Here is a 20,827-nt window from a genome sequence, read left to right on the forward strand (position 1 = left end):
TCTGCAGCGCTCTGCCTTCAAGGCTCATGGGCTCCCTCAGGCTCTGCAGTGATTTCCCTCCCATTAACATCAGCTGGACTTGCGGGGCAGCAAAGAGGTCCCACACAGCCTTGCTGTCTCCGCCTCAGGCCTTTGCAATGCTGCTTTCTCCTTGGCAACCACAGAGCATCTTTTCAAAGCTTGTCCCAAGCATTTTTGTTCTCCCCCCGCCAAGGGGGTAAGCATAACTACTTTTCATCATGTCCCCTTGCCCTGCTGTATCCCTAACAGCCCTTCCCCACTGTATTTCACGTTCTTATTTGCACAGTGCTACCGAGGGATTTGAGTCTGCGATTTTCTCATTACAGTTTTTTAACGACTCTGTGAAAATTGCCCAGCATTAGTGCCTGTCAAAGCACACCTTATGGTTAGTGGGCAAATGGAGTTATCCTAGCATGCAAAAACTTTTGTACTGGAGAAATCGGAGACTCCCAGAGCCCAGTCTTGTGTCATTTCCTTTCCTCCTCCTTAGAAGACAGATTAAAATCTCACCTGTCTCATAGTTCCCGAGGTGGCAGTCTCTTCCCCGAGAAGAATTTGGTGACATCTGTGAAAACAGTCTGTAGACTAATGAGAAGTTCCTGTCCTCTTTAACTCCACTGTGGTTCATGCTCTCCCTGCAGAGGAGGTTTGACTAGTTTTCTACAGGGGATAATTGCTTTTCAGTTCCCAATTTTGTGTTTCTGATTTCTGGTCACTGATGTGCACTTTGATACAGAGGATGTGCCACGTGGGAAGAGTAAAGAGTAAAGGCTCCCTATGGGGCTGTGAGGCTCAGGGAGCTGTGCAGGGCAGGTGGGAGCTCACTCTGTAATGACTACTTCAAAATTACTTTCGGTGTTTATTTTGTTTTATCTTCATTTTTTTTTTTTTTTTTTTTTTTTTAAAGTTAGGTCTTGCCATGTTTCCCAGGCTGGTCTTGAACTTTGGGCTCAAAGACCTTGCTGAGTCAGCCTTCTTAGTAGTTGGTTTGTGGTAATGCTGACCATGGCCACCTTGTCCTTGGTAGTTTTGCTCCTTCCTCCACAGCAGACTGCATCGCAGGAGTGTGGCGGGAGCTCATACTTCTGTCACCCGCTCGATGATGAGAGAGGTGCATGTGGGCCTGGGTCTGGCGTGCAGCACAAATGCGCTGACTGAGTCCCCTTTCTGTCTTGTTTTCCGTCTAGGCAGATAGAGTGTTGTGAAACCGCAGATGAATTCTACAGCACCATGGGGCGTCTCACCCAGGAGATGCTGGAAAACGACCTCCTGCAGAGCCACGAACTCATGCAGGTGAGTGGTAGTGTACGCAGTGTGGGCAGTGCTGGCACTGTGGGCAGTGTGCAGTGCGGGCAGTGTAGATGGTATAGAGGGTGTGGGCAGTGCTGGCACTGTGGGCAGTGTGGACAGTGTGGGCAGTGTGGACGGTGTGGGTAGTGTGGACAGTGTGGGCAGTGTGGGCAGTGTGGGCAGTGTGGGCAGTGTGGGCAGTGTGGACGGTGTGGGCAGTGTGGGCAGTGTGGGCAGTGTGGACGGTGTGGGCAGTGTGGACGGTGTGGGCAGTGTGGGCAGTGGGGGCAGTGTGGGCAGTGTGGACGGTGTGGGCAGTGTGGGCGGTGTGTGGCAGTGTTGGGCAGTGTGGGCAGTGTGGGCAGTGTGGGCGGTGTGGACGGTGTGGGCAGTGTGGGCAGTGTGGGCAGTGTGACGGTGTGGGCAGTGTGGACGGTGTGGGCAGTGTGGACGGTGTGGGGCGGTGTGGGCGGTGTGGGCAGTGTGGACGGTGTGGGCAGTGTGGACGGTGTGGGCGGTGTGGGCGGTGTGGGCAGTGTGGGCAGTGTGGACGGTGTGGGCGGTGTGGGCAGTGTGGGCAGTGTGGGCAGTGTGGGCAGTGTGGGCGGTGTGGATGGTGTGGGTAGTGTGGGCAGTGTGGACGGTGTGGACGGTGTGGGCAGTGTGGGCAGTGTGGGCAGTGTGGGTAGTGTTGACAATGTGGGCAGTGTGGACAGTGTGGGCAGTGTGGGCAGTGTGGGCAGTGTGGGCAGTGTGGACGGTCTGGGTAGTGTGGGCAGTGTGGGCAGTGTGGGCGGTGTTGACAATGTGGGCAGTGTGGGCAGTGTGGGCAGTGTGGGCAGTGTGGGCAGTGTGGGCAGTGTGGGCAGTGTGGGCAGTGTGGGCAGTGTGGGCAGTGTGGGCAGTGTGGGCAGTGTGGGCAGTGTGGGCAGTGTGGACAGTGTGGGCAGTGTGGACAGTGTGAGCAGTGTGGGCAGTGTGGGCAGTGTGGGCAGTGTGGACGGTCTGGGTAGTGTGGGCAGTGCGGGCAGTGTGGGTAGTGTGGACAGTGTGGGCAGTGTGAGCAGTGTGGGCAGTGTGGGCAGTGTGGGCAGTGTGGGCAGTGTGGGCAGTGTGGACAGTGTGGGCAGTGTGGACAGTGTGGGCAGTGTGAGCAGTGTGGGCAGTGTGGGCAGTGTGGACGGTCTGGGTAGTGTGGGCAGTGCGGGCAGTGTGGGTAGTGTGGACAGTGTGGGCAGTGTGGGCAGTGTGAGCAGTGTGGGCAGTGTGGGCAGTGTGGGCAGTGTGGGCAGTGTGGGCAGTGTGGGCAGTGTGGACAGTGTGGGCAGTGTGAGCAGTGTGGGCAGTGTGGGCAGTGTGGGCAGTGTGGACGGTCTGGGTAGTGTGGGCAGTGCGGGCAGTGTGGGTAGTGTGGACAGTGTGGGCAGTGTGGGCGGGTGTGGGCGGTGTGGGCGGTGTGGGCGGTGTGGGCGGTGTGGGCGGTGTGGGCGGTGTGGACGGTGTGGGCAGTGGGCAGTGTGAGCAGTGTGGGTAGTCTGGGCAGTGTGGGCATGGGAACCCCAAGACCGAGGGAGTGACAGATGATGCTATTCTGAGCCCCAATCTTCGAGAAATGTATTGGATCAGACATTTAACTTAGTTTTTCCATTGGCCAAGAATCTGTAATTTGATAAGAATCTTCATCACAAGAGTAAGGAGGAAACGAATGGCTATTTGTTCCCTAGACAGGCTTAGGTACAAGGTAAAAAAAAAAAAAAAACAAAACAAACTGGGAAAAAAACAAAGTCATCAGGTACTCATTGAGAATCTGATTCCGAGATTAAAGGAACCCTTATTATTGCTTGATGTGCATATTCTGTGTGAGTGCAGGAGCGTGCACACCACGGCATTCCTGTGGAGGTCAGAGGGTAACCCTTAAGGGTTGTTTCTGTCCCTCCACAGAGAGCTTGTCAGACTTGTGTGGCAGGCCCTCTTACCTACTGAGCCATCTTGCTGGCCCGGCTTCTGAGACCTGTTACAGGAAGACTGATGGGTGACGTATTTATGAGGGTGAGATGGTGCATCTTGGTTTATGGTCAGCTGGTGCTATCTTGTATTAATTATAAGTCTCTGCGAGAAACATGAGGGTTGGTTATTTTTCTGGTGTGCTTTTCTGGGACATCATTTTATCCTCGTTCCCTCTGGTGCTTTGGGTTCCTTCTGATCTTTCTGCCTCTCCCTTTTGTCCCAGATCATGTATGGATTATATCCAAAACTGTCCCCTGGACTTGTTTTCTTTTCTCTCTCTTATTTCTCTTGGTGGCACCTTCATGTTGGGTTTCCTGCCTGTGGTCATTATGGGTGCTGAAATTCATTTGAGAGACTATAATTAAGACTCAGGCACTGACTTAGGGCTGGAGAAATGAGCACTGTTCCTCTGTCCATCTCCTGGTCCCACAGCTCCTTCTCTTGCTCCTAGCTGAGCCCGTCTGAGTTTTGGGAATACCGACAGTCTGATATAACTTTCCCCAGGCATCTGTGTTTGAATCTCCGCGTGCTGTTGAGGCTCAACTTTCTTCCCTGTCTGTCTCAAAAGAGGAACTGTGTGTGTGACCCTGACGACTGGGCTCTGATTCTAGCACCTCTCATATATACTGGGGTCTTTGCTCTCCTCTCTGAGAGGGAGGCCTCTTTTACTAAGCATTGTTCTGCGGCCCGGCTCCATGCCTGGTGTTTTCCATGCATGAAATCCATGGAGTCTTACAAAACTGCTGGAATCATGTGCTCCAAGCAGGATTTGGGGAGAGATGAGCCCTTCTTCCTCTCCTATGACACGCCGAGGGCTCCTCACAGCCTCCTGAACAGCACAGACTCATCATACCGCGCTCCCCACTCTCTCCCCTTCAGGCGGGGTGCCTGCTCGTCCCTTTTATGTTGGGTTCGATTGTTTTCCAGTGACTGGAAACACAGCCCTCCAGACCTTTGCCCTCCTTGTACAGTCTTGCTTCTCTGAGCTCAGATATCTTCCTTCAGGAAGTGTCTGCCCTTCATGAAGTTTCTCTCATCATCTAAACTAGAAGTGCCCATTTCATGCTTTCATTTAAGCCTCTCATGGGAGTGCTGACCTCATTCCACTGCGTCTAAGACGGCATCTTATTTCCTCTGTAAGGTCTGTAAGTTCCTTGAGGACAGGGCCCGTGCTTAGCTTTCTGTTCTTGAGATGAGAGTTGCTCAGAAAGCTTATTAATTCCTGAGGCAAATATTCATTGAGAATCCATGGTTTGTTTTCTGCCTTCTCTTTTTCAGTCATAGAGGAAGGCCCTGCTATAGTTTCTTAGCTCTGCTGCAGCCAGCTCTTTGCAGCCACAGTGATCATTCTTTTCTGGCTCTGGTCTCTTCACTGTTACATCGTCCTTTGAATTGGAGCTTCTCCAATGTTGGTTTCCCTGAAAGTTAGGTCCTGGGCTTTGGTATTGGAGAGAGACGTGGGAAGAGGAAGTTGGGGTTGCGCACTGAGAGGTGTAAGGACTGAGGAGAAGGAGAAATTACTTCCCAGGGGTCCAAGGTAATAGCGGGAAGGGAGATGAAGTTAGAGGATGCTTCTATGAGGGAACTGATGTCTGTTTTCACCTTTAAGGATGAATAGGAGTTGTCCAGCCCTGTGCCTGTATGTTGCGGTTGCACATACATTACACAGCGCATCTGTGTGCATGTGTTTTGCCAACTTGACACAAGCTAGGGTCATCTGGGAGGAGGGGACGTCAATTGAAAAAATGCCTCCATTAGATTGGCCTGCAGGCAAGTCTGTGGGGTGTTTTCTTGATGGGTGATTGATATGGGAGGGCTCTTCCCACTGTGGGTGGCACCACCTGTGAGCAGGTGGTTCTGGGCTATGTAAAAGCTGTATAAGCTGAGCAAACCAGTGAGCGGCGCTCCTCCATGATCTCTGCTTCAGTTCCTGCCTCCAGGTTCCTGTTTGAGCTCTTGCCCTGATTTCCTTCAAAGGACTGCGGCCTTGTATGGTAAAATCAGCCCTTTCTGCCTACCTTGGATTTGGTTATGATGTTTATCACAGCAACAGAGGCGCGAACCAGGACAGTGTGTGTTGATGCCACCAGTGCAGGGTGAATCCCGCGTTTCTTACTAGGTATTAGGAGAGAGGGTGGCTTTTAGCTGTGTCTTCCGAGGGAGTGTCCTAGGCTCTAGATGGTCTGCGAGGCTCCCATCAACAGCAAGCCCTGCTCCCGTCATCTGTGGGAAGACCAACAAAGCCTAATTTTATACATTACATTTCCACGTTTCTCATTAAACGTGTCAATAGTGGAAAAGGAAACGTAACTCCTTTTCAACAGAGCCTAAATATAAACATCTATTTAAATGCACGCTAGTAGTTCCGAGAGTCAGCTTGCCGGTTTTCCTTGGCTTGAAGCAGTGTTAGAGACAGAGATGGCAAACGCCATTTCAAGTCACTTGCTTTTCTTTATTCGCTCTTTAAAAAAAAAAATTCAGTGGCTGATCCCGTTATAGCGGACCATAAATCTGTCAGCACACTTGAAATGGCTTCGCGGGACACTTGTGAGCTGAATACAAGGTTTTTACTTTTGAGCTGAAGAGGATGCAGGAATCCTCCCACCTGGACCTTCTTCCCCAGTCCTCTCTAAGCACTGTACACGGACGAATGTACCAGATTTGAGCCTATCCTCCCTGCATAAATCACACCACCTTCCCCTGATTTTACATCAGCCACTGGATATTTAAAAAAATATTATGTCTTTATTTATTTGTGTGTGTGTTTGCCGATATACACGTGCCACGGGGCACATTCCAGGGCAAATTCTCTCCTCCTGTTGTGCGGGTCTCAGGGGCTGAACTCAGGTCATCAGACTTAGAGGGTACCAGCAGAGGCGTCTTACCAGCCCTTCTGATTTTCTTTAATTGGTAGCGTTAGACAGGGAGGTTGAGGGATACTAAGGATGTACGGTATCTGGGTCGCAGTAGATGGTGAACAATATCTCTGGTAAATTCCTTGAGGACAATGTAGGGAAAACTACTAGAAGGGCTGTAGGTGTTTTGAAACCCTGACCTTGTTTGGATGACAAACTGTCATCTGGAGGCAGCTGTCACGAGTGGGGCCCTATCTGCCCTTGGGCCCACGCTGTTCACCTTTCCTCCGTCAGCGAGGGACTGGAAATGTCAAGGATGTTGGTGCTTGTTCAATAGAAGGACAATGTTTGATTAATTAGCTCTGTCAAAAATGGAAGCCATCTGCCCTACAGTAGCGTGTGCCCGTAACTGGAAGTGTTTAGGCAGTGCCTTTGAGGCCTCTGTTGGTGACGCTCCAGAGGGGTTTCTGTGGGACAAGGAGGGACACTGAGCTAAATTGTGTTTCCCTTCCCTCCGGACTCTCAGATTCGGCTACTACACTGTATGTGCACTTTAAGAGACTTAGTAAAAAGCTTTACTTGGAATCTCTTGTAATCTCCAACCTAAAAGTTGAATGCCTAGAGCTTTCTAAGTACCAAGTGCTGCGATCGATTTACTAGGGACGCTCATGCTTGCGTGAGACCGTCACACACATAAGTGTGTCCCTGTGAGGCCGTCACGCATGTGTGTCCCTGTGAGGCCATCACACACGTGTGTCCATGTGAGACCGTCACACATGTGTGTCCATGTGAGACCATCACACACGTAAGTGTGTCCCTGTGAGACTGTCATACACATGTGTCCATGTGAGACGATCACACACGTGTGTCCCTGTGAGGCTGTCACACACATTAGTGTGTCCTTGTAAGGCCATCACACACGTGTGTCCCTGTGAGACCGTCACACACATAAGTGTGCCCTTGTGAGACCGTCACACACATGTGTCCCTGTGAGACTGTAACACACGTAAGTGTGCCCCTGTAAGACTGTCACACACATAAGTGTGCCCATGTGAGAACGTCACACACATAAGTGTGCCCATGTGAGACTGTCACACACATAAATGTGTTTTTGTGAGGCTGTCACACACATAAGTATGTCCCTGTGAGAAAGGATTGTGGCTAAACCTGTTTCAGGGCACCAGCGGCTGCTTCGAGGCACTAACCACAGATAAAGAGGGAACAAGGAACCAGAGGCCCTTTCTCGTGTCTGGAGTGTTCACCCGAGTGGCTCTGATGATCCCTGGTTGGAACCCCTCCCTCTGCCCCAGGCAGGGTGGCCTGAGAGCAGAGGCAGGATCAACTACTGCTCATTCCTCCCTTGTAGATGTCCTCCGCGGGCAGGATTGGGAGACTCCAGTTCCCTGTTGTGTACACAGCATGAGCTAAAGCAAACCATGAGCCAGTGCCCCAGTTTTAGTCAGTGAGACATCTAGGTTAATTCTTAAGCAATTTTGAAATTCTTAGTGAAGGTATTCACATTTTTTTGGGGGGGGTTAGTATTTTAAAACAAAATATGAATGATGTGATTTGTTAGCTGCTTAAGTCAAGTTTCTCAGTTGCTCAGGTAAAAGTTTACACGAATGACAGGGGCATTCAGTTTGGGGATGACATTTGGTGTGTGTGTGGTCAGACTCAGTTGACTCTATTCTTCCTGACTGACATCTAAGAGGAGGTACTTCTCGGGTCCAAAGTTAGGGTTCCAAGACTAGGATTGCACAAGCCTGCATGTCTTCGAAAGGCTGTGTGGAGAACTCTGCACTGGAAGGGAGCCAGCTGTTGGCTATCTTTGTGAGATCAAACATGAGAATTCACTACCAATACAATTACATGACACGCTTAGGCACACAGAGTGTGTTAAGTGTAGTATCACAAAATCCATACAAACACGGCCCAGGTTAAGAATCTAAGCACTGACATGCACATGCTCACTGCACTGAATGCACATGCACACCACACTGACACGTATGTACTCACTGCCCGGACACGCACGTGCACACCGCGTGTGCTGCTCCCTGACTTTAACTACCCCTCCTGCTATAGGGAATTGTCACCCGGAGCTTCACACCCTGCATTTTTCAGACTAGGCGAGGACGCCCAGAGAGGCTGGGGGCTGATGTCATCTCACACTTTGCTAATGGGTGCCACAAGGAGCCTTCTGTTTCTGCTGAGGGTGTGGGAAGAGAGTTGTGTAGTGTTGCTAAATTTATGCTGCGTCTCAGCCCTGTGGATAGCCAAGCATGTAGTGTGTGTGAGCAGACGGCTTTAAAGACAAGGTTGGTGCTCTTGTGGGCTGTGCAGCTCTGCATAAAGCATCAAGGGGAAGGGCTTGAGCCAACACTTGCTTGGAATCTTGAATTGCTATAGAAAGTATATAGGTGGATGGCATGGCGTTTGGGGACAGCAGAAGGATGGGTGTGAACGGTCACAGCAACAGCACCGAACCACCAAGTGAGCTGTGGCGTTGATCACGTTTCGTTCAGAGTCCTCCAGTTCCCACCGTGCCACATCCCAGCTCCGGAGGAACAGCCTTGCTGAAGTGGACAAACCACCTAAAAAGACTCTCCTAGAAAAGGCTCATCAGCACGTATCGTTTAAAAAGATTTATTTACCTTTATAAATATTCATGAGCACTTCACCTATTTGAATATATATGTTCACTGTGTGTACACCTGGGTCTGTGAAGGACAAAAGGTGGAGTTGGTTCCTGGGAACTGGAGTCACACACAGGCTGTTGTGAGCTGCCGTGTGGGTGCTGGGAACTAAGCCTCAGTCCTTGCAGGAGCAGCAAGTACTCTTAACTGCTAAGTCATTTTTCAGCCCCTCATCGGGATGTTTGATTGGCTTCTGTGGGGAAATGAAAGTATGATTAATGTAGACATGCTGGCGATCGAAACCGAAGGGTTGGTTAGTGAGTGTGGAGCACTTAAAACTTAAGAGAGCCAGCAGAATTCTTCTCGTCATGTTAATGGGAAGATACGGAGTTTTAAAATTCTGATGTAAGACCAAGTGTCTCCCCACTCCCGCTTTCGTGAGACAGGATACTTCTGGATGTCCTGGAACTCACTCTCTAGACCAGACTGGCTTCGAACTCAGAGATCTGCCTGCCTCTGGCTCCCTAGTGCTGGGATTCAAGTGTGAGCGACCACACCCAGCTCCTTTGTTTTTATTTATGGATTTTTGACGGCCTGCGCTTGATAACTTGTTATTGTCTTTTCTTTTTCTTTAAAGATAACAGCAGTTTTTTTCTTAGAGCTCATTCACAGGCTTTTGAAAAGGTAGTTCTTTGGGGGGAAAGCTTGCCGTAAGTCACAAGGTCATCCACAAAACTTAATTTTATTCAGAAAGCTGATGTTAATGCCTGTGGGCATTATCAAAACACTTTAAACAAGCCAGACCTTGGAAGGGCATGTGTGGGTTCTTTGGTATAGACATCACAGTATGGTATATAACACACTCTCAAGAGGATGTTGGATGCCCAAATTTCCCTGCCCATGCTCCTCATTCGGAATGTTCGGCTGCCCGCAGCTGGCTGTTTGTGGGGTCACTTGTGTTTAGCAGTACGGGTTAAATGTCCCTTATCTGAAGTGCTTAGACTAGAAATAACTCAGATTTGGGGGATGTTTGCAAATATACAGTGAGAGATCTTGGGTATGGAGCACACGTCTAAACGTAAGATTTATTTTTATGTTATACAATTTTCATACTTGTGTCTGAAGGTAGTAGTATACCATATTTTGAGTATATCCCTATTTTTGTCTGTAATCCATTGCATGGGTCAGATGTGAACTTTTTTTGGGGGGGGGCATGATGTTGGTGCTCTAAATGCCTCAGATTTTGGAGCCCTTTGCGTCAGGGTTTAGAGATGGTACCCCATCTGCAATATCCTGGCTTCATTTTATTTTGTTTCTATAGGATCTCATACAGCCTAGTCTGGCCTCAAGTGCACTACTTAGCTAAGGATGACCCCATCTTCTTGTCTTTAGCTCCTGGGGTCATAGGCGTGCCTTACCCATGCCTTGTTTATGTGTGCTGGGGACTGGACTCAGGGCTTCAGTCATACTAGGCAAGAGCTCTACTGACTGAGTTACATTCCCACCCTTGCCTTACACTTCTGTCTTTCTTCAAAGATGTCACGTGAGGAGCAGTATCTGTCTCCTCGGCCTCCACCTGTTGGAGCATCAACCCCTTTGACACAGGACTTATGGGAGTTGACACCATCTAAGACTTGGCAATTTCACCTTTGTTTTTCAGACTGTTTATTCAATGGCTCCGTTCCCTTTCCCACAGCTGGCGGAGCTGAGGGAAAAGTATACGTACAATATCACACCATTCCCAGCCACAGTTAGGCCCATGCCAGTTTCCGGGTAAGTGGCTTTTTGTTTTTCCTCGTTTTGTTATTGTAAGGTGACACTTAAGCCCTTGAACACATGCAAACTAACTTAGAACCCGAAGGACCCTTCCCCAAAGGCTTACAGACTTAGACTCAACAGAGCTGTTCAAAGTGTGTTTCCCGCACGAGGTGGAACATGAACTGAAGAAAAAAAATGTCGCAAACCTTTAATATATTTAAGACTGCAAAATACTTAAAATCTTAGTAACTTAAACAGGGTGAAACTGGCATACCAATTGATGCATGAGCTGATTTAGAACACTCTTTATAAAGGCCAGAAAGTCACACAAACACACAGACACACATACACAGACACACACACACACAGACACACACACACACAGACACACACACACACACACACGTGCGCGTGTTAGCAGCCTGACTCATTAACGTGAGCCGTGTAGCTATAATACAGCTGTGAAAAAGATAAGGAAGCTTGATATGAATACTGAAATATTTTATTATTAAATAAAAGCAGGGTGCAGAGGGATATATGTATACTCTCAGATTTATATCAAACTCTACAGTTATGTCTATTTATCTGCACATAGATAACTAGAGAATATGAAAGAAGCTGGTAACAGAGTTGACTTATAGCAATTAGGTTGGGCAAGACTCAGGAACAAAATAGTCAGGGAAAAAAAGGGAAACACACACACACACACACAAACACACAACGGCATTTAAATTTTATTACTTAAGAAAACCTATATTTTCTCTTTTTCCTTTTCTTCCTTTATGTTTCCAAGGCGACACGGTAAGGCCAGAGATAGTGACGAAGAGAATGAGCCCGATGACGAGGACGCCATTGCTAGTGCCGTGGGATGCCTCGGGCCTTTCAGTGGGTTCCTGGCACCTGAACTGCAAAAATACCAAAAGCAGATTAAAGGTAAAGGGGTCTTCATACGATAGTGTTGGTTCATTTGAACAAGGGCCTGCAGACGCCTGACTCTCTGGCTGGCTACTGCCATTCACAGTCTTTATAAAAGCATCTTCTCCATGGTTTATCTCTTGGCAGGATCCATCTGTATCTCTCGTTGCCCATACAGAACCCCTTTCGTTTCCTTTATGATAACTCTTACTGCCGCTTGTTCAGGTTCAGCTTTGCCTGCTCGGTGTAGAGTTTATACTCAGTGCACCCTCCTGGGGTTCGATTCGGGTCCCTGCTCTCTTCTGCTTAGGATTGAATGTTTTAGTTTCTGGATGACAAGAAACTCATCATTTCACAAGATACTAGATCCTCCCTTTAGCCTTGGGTTCCTAAGCAGCAGAGGGAGTTTGTCTCTTCCTCTCAAGCCCTCGAGGATGGCTCTCACATCTCCTAAAGGCCCTTGTTTGGGATGTTTGCCTGCCTGCCTGTCTGCCTCTCTTCCTATCTTCTATCCTTCCTTTCTCTCCCACCTTGCTCTCGTTCATGCTGGGAGCTGAACCTAGGACCCCACACATGCTAGGGAAGTGCTCTACCATGGAGCTGTGGTTCCAGTCCTCAGAAAGAGGCCATTTCTCGTAAGATATGACTCTACACCTTTTGATAATCTGTGCTATGATTTGGGATTGTCTCTCTCAAATGTGGTGCTCTGGATCATTGGCCACACTCTATTTCCTGCATAGAAGTGATTTCCTGTGGGCTTGACAGTGCAAGCTAATGAACTTCTAAAAGCAGCCTGTAGTTTTTTTCCATTGGGTCTTTTCCTGCCTTGGGTGGCAGTTCTGTCTTAGGATATTTTGTCTACCTCTTCTAGTCAGGAGGCCAATTCTCTTGTACAAAGAGGACAGAAATGACACACAGGTCCTCTGCATTATCTTTGCCGCCTGCCAACTTGGCTGTCATCTTGTCATTCTTTTGTTGTCTTGGATATCCTGGGTGTTACCTCCCCAGCCCAAGTGCTGGGATTGGCACAGGCATGTGCCACCACGCCAGGTTTGTATGGTGCTGAGGACTGACTGGCCTTAGGGTTTTGTATATACCAGGCTAGCACTGTACCAGCTGAGCCACTCGCCCAGCTTCATTTTGAGTCTTCAGCCTGCTTGAAGACTGGGCTGATGTATAGAAATTCATTGAGTTGTATAGACTTTGGGTCTGATTAATTTTGGTGTGTGATGTTTTTATTTATTTGCAAAGGTTTTTTTTAATAATAAAGTTTATAAAGTTAGAAACAGTTTGGCTTGGGGAAGAAGACTGGGTTCACATTGTTTTGTGTGCTATGTCTATGATATGTGCTCTCCTCCCATCTTTAAAACAACCATTGGGACTGAGCCCAACAAGATTCTTCTTGATTTCTGTAATACCTTTTGCACCATTTCTTGTCTGAATTTTGGTGTTTTTGGTTTTTAGACATGTACTCAATTATTAATGTTAAAGTTTTTAAAAAATCTATCATCACTTTGATATATAAATTTTTATTAACCCTTTTTATTTTTAAAGATTTATTTTATTCATGTGTGTGTATGTGTCTGCTTAAGTGCCTGTGTGCATATATGTGTGAATGCCTGTGTACATGTGTGTGTTTGAGTACCTGTACACATATCTGTGTGGATGCCTTTGTACATGCAGTAGCCAGAAGAGGGTTGTCAGATTTCTTGGAGCTGGAGTTACAGATGTTTGTGTGTCTCTGGGCTATATACATGTGTTCTGAAATCTGACCTCTGGTCTTATAATTGTGCAGCAAGTGCTAACCACTGAGCTGTCCCCCTCCAGCCCCATTGCTAAAGGTTTTGAGTCTATGGTCAGAGCCTATGGTCAGTTTAGACCAGAGTGGCCATCACTTTCTCATGAATATGCTTCCTAGTGATTTTTGTTCAACTTACCCATTCTCTTAATGATGGAGAAGGGTCATCTGCTTATGTGTTACTTTCATTGGTTAATAAAGAAACTGCCTTGACCCTTTGATAGGACAGAAAATTAGGTAGGCAGAATAAGCAGAACAGAATGCTGGGAGGAAGAAGGCAGTGAGGCAGTTGCCATGATTCTTCAACCCAAGACGGATGTAGGCTAGAATCTTTCCCAGTAAGCCACCACCTCGTGGTGCTACACAGATTATTAGAAGTGGGTTAGTCAAGATGTGAGAATTAGCCAATAAGGGGCTGGAACTAATGGGCCAAGCAGTGTTTAAAAGAATACAGTTTCTGTGTAATTATTCTGGGGCTAAGCTAGCCATGCAGGAGCCGGCAGGATGAAAAGCAGGCCTGCCCACAGCTCCTTCTACATTTTAATTTTCTTTTCCTTAGAGAAGCGATTTCAGTAACGAATGAGGTAAATTTATAAGATGCTCAATTCTCCCTTGGAGACATTCTCAGCAGATATTAGCACAGCTGAAATCTCTGTCTTTCTTCCATTGATTTCCAGACTCACTTGTAGACATTGCTTTAGAGATTTTTCTCTAAAGATTTTCTCTCCCACAGTCCAGGCAGACTGTAGGTGTTCATACTCACCAGAACAATGGTTTCTCTTTTTGGGGTACAATCTTGATTTTACCTAAGGGAAGGTTCTGCTAGCTGAAGATGGATGTCCCAGGGTCAGAAACTATGTCAAACATAGCATCTATGGCAGACAATCAGAAGTGCATGTTCAGTGTGTGAAAGGGCTTCCTTCTGGTGACACGGTGCTCCAAATACACTGATGAAAGGTGCTGTTTTTAGAACGTGCCTGTACGTCTACAAATGGTTAGCCCTATAGGTTCTTATGGAGATGTGAGGATGTATCACAGTTATTATCATAGAACACTTGCTGTACTGTATATTTTTCTGAGGGATTTTTAGAAAGTGGTATGGATTTTTACCTGGAGATAGTTGATCTTATGTCTACATCATGAAGAAAGTGGCCACAAAATCAATGAACCTCAGGCTCGTTAGGGACTGCAGGAGCAAACCAAAGCAAGAACTAGGTAAATGCTAGGGGTGATTTCCCGATTTAGAATTTCTCGACTGTTAAGGGACTGCACCGGAGGCAGGGAAATCTGTTCCCCTCTGCTCCGTTCCCCTCCGCTGACCTTGAGTTCCTCCCCTGAGGGCAGAAGCGAGTGAGGAACAGAGCCTGAGGTCCAACAACATTGCGGAGCTGAGCCCCGGAGCCATCAATTCCTGTCGAAGTGAATACCACGCAGCCTTCAACAGTATGATGATGGAGCGGATGAGCACAGACATCAGCGCCCTGAAGAGGCAGTACTCTCGCATCAAGAAGAAGCAGCAGCAGCAGCTCCACCAGCTGTACATCAGGGCAGGTAGGGAGATTCTTCCATGGGTTCGAACTTGACCCCAGTGTGGGCAGTGTGACCTGAGGAGGGCCTCAGAATTCTCGCTGTTGTGGCAAAGTCCCAATGAGAGCACAGTAAGGGCTTACTTTGTCCCATACGATGGCTCACAGCCGTTGTGGAGGGGAAAGCGAGGAGGTGAGAGCGGCTATTGCGGGGGCAGGGGGGGGTAGGAGTGGGGGGGACAGGCTTGTGAGGCAGCCATCACATTGTGCCCAGAGGCAGAGAGCAGAGAGACATGTGTGCGGATAGTCGGTGGCTTCCTTTCCTCTTTCACCCTCGTATTCAGTCCAAGACCTCAGCCCAAGGGTTGGTGCTGCTCTGCTGCTCGCCTTCAGGGTGGGTCTTCCCTGGGAACCTCTCTGGACACCTTCACAGACATGCCACCCGTGTGTCTCCCAGGTGGCTCCGAGTCTGGTTGAGAATGAAGATTTGCCTTCACGCCTTTACCTATCAGCCAGCAGGTCCCAGAAAGTAGCATATTTAGAATCTTACTCTCAACTTTATTTTACCAGGGTGTAAAGAAGAAAAGGACCTTAGGTTCTTTTTAGGCCCCAAGGAACAGGCCGTGGATGGTACTATACCCCATTTACTGTATAAGTGTGCTTGTCCAGAGGGATTTACAAATAATTAAAATGTTGCTGAGCGATGCGATCCTTGGACTTGAGAAATTTTAGAAATTCAATTCGTGGGCCAGTGGGATGTCCCAGGGGGTAGAAGTGCACAGATCTGTCAGTTCCTGGACGCTGCAGAGAAATGACTCCTCTGGCCTCCGTGTGTGTGCCGTGGTCCACATGTGTCCCTGCCCATCTGAATGCACATGTGGAAACAAATAAGCAATAAGAAACGTAAGCATTTGAAAATGGAATCTAGTCGTCTGTGTACTTCGCAGAGGTTCTGATAGGAAGATGGGAGAAACTGGGTCTCTCTGATAAGCCATTCCTAGTGTCCTAGTCAGGAGTGGCGGAGAACGGCCCCATGTCACTCAGTTGAAAGGCTCTTTTCCAAGGATTGCCAAGCTCTTTTTTCTCTTTTATAATCCCCCAAATCACAGTGACCAATCGGCCTTGCTGTTCAATACATGCTGACTTGGGAGTGGGTCTCCTGTCCCGAATGAAACTGTTGTCTATCGGAGTTCATGACGATATCAATTTGGCATGCGGCTTCTGAGCATGTGACTGGTCTTGGACAAAAAACTGAATCTGGCATTGGGAGAAAGAGGGAAATCTTGAAGGATCTAACTCCACCTGGAACCATTAAGAAAGCAATCATGAATATTCATTACCATTCTAAAGGAGAGGATGGGAGACATAGTGGGCAAAGATGGGGCTGGAACAAAACTATAAACCAGCAGAGGCAGCACCAAACCCTGCCACCCTGTCTCTGATGATGGGGACATCAGTTTCAAAGGGCCTAGATGGCCCGCTTCCCCTGCAGCTTCTCATACCTATCTCCCTTCGGTTGCTCTCCTCCCTACACGCAGTTCTCTATGGCGGAGGTTTCACAGCTGAGGTATTGCAGCATCTTGTGGTGTCAAAATGCAGCCCAGGCTTCATCTTCACAACTTCATGCAGTGTGCTCTCAAAGTGTCCTCATGAGGCTCTGACTGAGCCAGACAGACCGATTGCACCACGGTCCTGAACAGAGCAGTGGCAGGCTCTGTGTGAAGTTGCCTTTGGAGAGGGGGACGTGCCCATACATGTAAATGTGCATCCTCTGTGCTGTCCTTTCTCAAGAGCATCTTTGAGGGGATGGGGAACCCGTTTATTTACACCTTGTTCAAGGCTGCTTTTATGTTACAATGGTCAAAAGATTTACAGTATAGAAAGTTTACAGAGCAGGACTCCAGGGGTTCTCATTAAATAAGGGCAGAGCAAAGTTACAGAGCAATGGCTTCCTGATTTTAGGGTGCCTATAATGTCATTTAGAGATTGGACTGAAGTCTAGAGTGTGTTTCAGCAAGTTAGCACGTTGGCAACGCTTTAGCTCCTGACTGGGGCCCGGACTTTGAGGTTTTAGAGGAGATGGCAGAAGATATTAGCCACGAAAGTTATCTTAACTCTCAGAAGACTGCAGCTCTGAGAATAAAATGCAGTGATATGGATGGTACTTGAGGTACCAGATTCCCAGGTTAGGGAGGGCCTGAGGTACCAGATTCCCAGGTTAGGGAGGGCCTGAGGTACCAGATTCCCAGGGTAGGGAGGGCCTGAGGTACCCGATTCCCAGGGTAGGGAGGACCTGAGGTACCAGATTCCCAGGGTAGGGAGGACCTGAGGTACCAGATTCCCAGGGTAGGGAGGGCCTGAGGTACCAGATTCCCAGGGTAGGGAGGGCCTGAGGTACCAGATTCCCAGGGTAGGGAGGGCCTGAGGTACCAGATTCCTGGGGTAGAGAGGATAGGAAGTTGAGATCTTTGAGAGCCAAGAGCTCCTGTTTTCTTGGGAAAATGAGGAGAAATGTTATTTGTGGCGAGTGTGCTGGAGGTGTTGAGAATCAGAAGGAGCTTAGGGACAGTAATAAAGATTTTCATAGATCTCTGAACAAAGAGGAACAGGCAGGAAAGACTGGTGACGTCAGGGCATGACCCCGGTGACCCTGGTGACCCTGGTGACCCACTTGTACAGTTTCAACCACTTACACATAGTTGATGCAGTTGTAAATTCTCTGAGGGACAGTTAACCATCAGTTAGGTCAGGATCATGATGATGTAGGCAGTGACGGATCTGCCGGCTGCTACCAAGCCTTTCATACAGGAGCCCCTTGGAGAATACACCCCATCCAAACCATAGCATGTCCCCAGCCTCCAGGGCTCTCTTCCCGGAAGAGGTGGCATTGGGCATCACAGGTGCTAGGGTGCGATTCAGTTTCTGTGTCCCCAGTCACATGGCTCTGCCGGCACCTGGAAAATTAATGGGGAAAAGATTCTGGGGTGAGCTCCGTGATATTGCTGTTCCGACAGGCGTGTTTCTGTGTGGTATGTTTCACACAGTCTCTCAACCTTTCTTCCAGACAAAGGACCAGTCACCAGCATCCTCCCGTCTCAGGTAAACAATTCTCCAGTGATAAATCACCTTCTTCTAGGGAAAAAGATGAAAATTACAAACAGAGCGACCAAGAATGCAGTCATTCACATCCCCGGCCATACAGGAGGTAAAATGTCTCCTGTCCCCTATGAAGACCTCAAGACCAAGCTCAATTCTCCATGGCGGACTCACATCAGAGTCCACAAAAAGAACATGCCACGGACCAAGAGCCATCTGGGCTGTGGGGACACCGTAGGGCTGATTGAGGAGCAGAACGAAGGCTGCAGAGCCAGCAGCCTTGGGGCAGCTGAGGCGTTTCCCTCAAGCTGTGCAGCCACAGCTCATGGTGAGGGCAGCAGCAGCTGTGCCGGTGGCACTCCGAGGACAATCGAAGGGCAGTCGCCCGAGCCAGTATTTGGGGATGCTGATGTTGTCGACGTGGCTGCAGTGCAGGTGAAATTAGAAGCCTTGGAACTGAACCAAAGGGATGCCGCTGCCGAGACTGAGCCCAAGGCGCACCTCCCCTGCCAGCAGCATGCCCCAGAGTCAGTGTGTGGCCCTGGGGAAAACCAGGCTCCCAGCAATCCTCTCCCTGTCAGCCATTCAAAAGCCCCCATCTTCAGCCCTTTTCCTAGCGTCAAGCCGCTCCGAAAGTCAGCCACGGCCAGGAATTTGGGGTTGTACGGCCCCACAGAAAGAACCCCAACCATGCACTTCCCTCAGATCAGCAGGAGCTTCAATAAGTCGGCCATTGGGAGCAGCAGCAGCACCAAGAAGCGATGATGATGATGATGATGACGTCTCCCAGTGGCTCGGCGTCTGGACTCTCGTGGCATGGCGACATTAGCATGCCGGCCATACCCTTCCTGTTCTGTTTGTCCAGTGAGAACGAATCGAGAGGCTAGTAGCCGAGCACTGACAGCCCATCAAGGTGGGAACCGGAAGTGTCATGGTGGGAACCAGGGTAGGGACCTTTCCTACCCACTAGGTAGCTGGTAAGGTGGATTCTCGTGACTAAATAAATTGTGTGCTTCTTAAGTGTGGAGTTTCCCCGATTTTCCTTGTGAACTCTTTAGAAAAGACAACAGAAAAGGCCTTCTCAGGGCCTTTTTGGGATCCCTGAAACAGCGACACGTTTCCCTGGCCTTCCGTCCTCTGGGCACCACTAATCCTCCAGCATGAATGAACACACCAGCTTGCTAGAACTAAAACTGTACAAATAAGTTTCTTAGTTGCAAAAAAGAAAAAAAAAAAAAAAAACTGTCCTGATGTTTCTCTTTCCACTCGGTCGGAGAGGGGAGGGTTTGTGTGTGTATGATGAGCGTGTGTGCACTTTAATACCTGTCTTCAAATTGTTTTTTATTCTTAATGCTAAAGCAGAAAAATCAAGATAGTCTTTAACTTTCTATTTCTACCCGTGAAAAGAAAACCTTCACATCAGTTGACACTGACGTTAATAACCAAATTGAAGAGCATACGCAGAGACACTCACGTTGGTTATGCATTAAGCAGCTGCTCCGAACCGCTTGCCGATTGATTCCAACCTTTCCCGAGGCTCCTTTTCTTCTGGCGAGGACTCGGCGAGCTCTCTGTGGAACGTGTGCACCCTCTGAACGCCGTTCCTATACCTCCCGGCCCTCTCTCCACGGCAGATGTGCAATGCCTTGCCCACAGCCAGAACACAGCACCCGTGACTCTGTTACTTGAATTTTGTGCTTTAGGGTTGGACTACTTTGTTACTTGAACACTGCCTTCTCTGGAGCAGGCCCCAGCTCTTTTCCTCATGTTCCTCTCTCTCATTTGCTCCTACCCTGGTCCCAGCAGGTCAGAGGTAGCTCCTCTTGTCTCCACTATGCAGTTGGGAACTCTGTGCCACGCACATGAAGTGGCACTTCAGTTACTCCAGGTAAATAATCCAGTGTGTCATAGGACCTCACTATGTTTCTTCTCGTACGATAAGCTGGCTTGCTGCTCTTTGTCCGCGTGCGTTGGTGACAGAGCTGATCCGAGCCAAGATTAGGAAGCCATTCCCTGCTCAGCCTCCTGACTCTAAGGTATTCTCTCCAAGGCATAGAGGCCTGGAATGGTGTTTACAGAACGAAACCCCCTCCTCATGAAAATGTAGTTCTTTCTCCAAATGCTTCCTGCACCTCTTCCTTGGCTGAATGAAGGGTTTTCCCCGCTGTGTCACCACCGTCATTAGCAGAATAGAGAGACACCATGACCTTCACCTCTGGAAGGCTTTGGCAGGTTTTTCAGGAATACTGCCGAAGCCGTCAGTGTTCATTTGAACAAGTCGGTTCACTAATTCTGAAGCTGGTTTCAGAGAGAGCTTTTACAATGAGAGGTACTCAGTCTTTTTTTTTTTTTTTTTTAAAATAAGTCAGTGGAATTGTGTGGGCTCTTTTGAATGAAAAGCCTCTACAGGAATGACACATTTCATCCCTTGTGTGGTATTTTTGCCCCAAAGGACCCGAGGGTGGAATGTGAGGCTAATAAGTTGCTATACTTTGGGGCTGGAGTTCTATCTGAAGTTAGCAGGCAGCTTCTTAACGGACAGCCATGTTCTTTCTAGGCCTGGGGGAAAAATGTGGGTGGGAGGGGGGCTTACTTTACACCCCACCCCCAGGTGATGGGATCCACTGTTTTCTAAAGCTAAGCACAAAAAAGGATTCCTGCTCTCTGCTAAACTTCAGATAACAGCTGTTAGCTTCACTAGCGTCTTTTCTCCTGATCATCCCAATTAAGCTCCCCACCCAGTCTGACTTAGATAGAAAATTGTCCCCTCTCTGCCAGGCCCTGGTTCCCCGAGAGTCTGGGTGTTGGGGGGAGGTGGGTAGTCAGGTGGGGCTGCCCTACTGAGAGCTCTCTCAGGATTCTCCTCTCGCCTACGTCTTGAGAAAGGGACCAGCACAGGGCATGGGCTGAGTGTCGGTTGAAGGGATA

At 48.6% G+C, this 20,827-nt stretch overlaps 1 protein-coding gene across 4 annotated transcripts in view; it reads left to right on the forward strand.

Moving 5' to 3' along the window:
- Positions 1-18,919, forward strand: part of Tbc1d30 (TBC1 domain family member 30) — a 74,753-nt gene extending 55,834 nt beyond the window's left edge. For 2 of the 4 annotated variants that reach the window (XM_038314770.1, XM_038314771.1), the window contains 6 exons: positions 1,209-1,314; positions 10,467-10,579; positions 11,358-11,497; positions 14,622-14,828; positions 15,374-15,433; positions 17,868-18,919. In XM_038314770.1, the coding sequence (XP_038170698.1) occupies positions 1,209-1,314; positions 10,467-10,579; positions 11,358-11,497; positions 14,622-14,828; positions 15,374-15,433; positions 17,868-18,664 (1,423 nt within the window). In that variant the 3' untranslated portion in view covers positions 18,665-18,919. The remainder of the gene's footprint in view (positions 1-1,208; positions 1,315-10,466; positions 10,580-11,357; positions 11,498-14,621; positions 14,829-15,373; positions 15,434-17,867) is intronic. The other 2 variants (XM_038314768.1, XM_038314772.1) reach the window with 1 other exon arrangement.
- The last annotated feature ends 1,908 nt before the right edge of the window (positions 18,920-20,827 follow it).

Source organism: Arvicola amphibius, chromosome 17 (assembly GCF_903992535.2).
Source record: "Arvicola amphibius chromosome 17, mArvAmp1.2, whole genome shotgun sequence".
NCBI classification, from domain to species: domain Eukaryota; kingdom Metazoa; phylum Chordata; class Mammalia; order Rodentia; family Cricetidae; genus Arvicola; species Arvicola amphibius.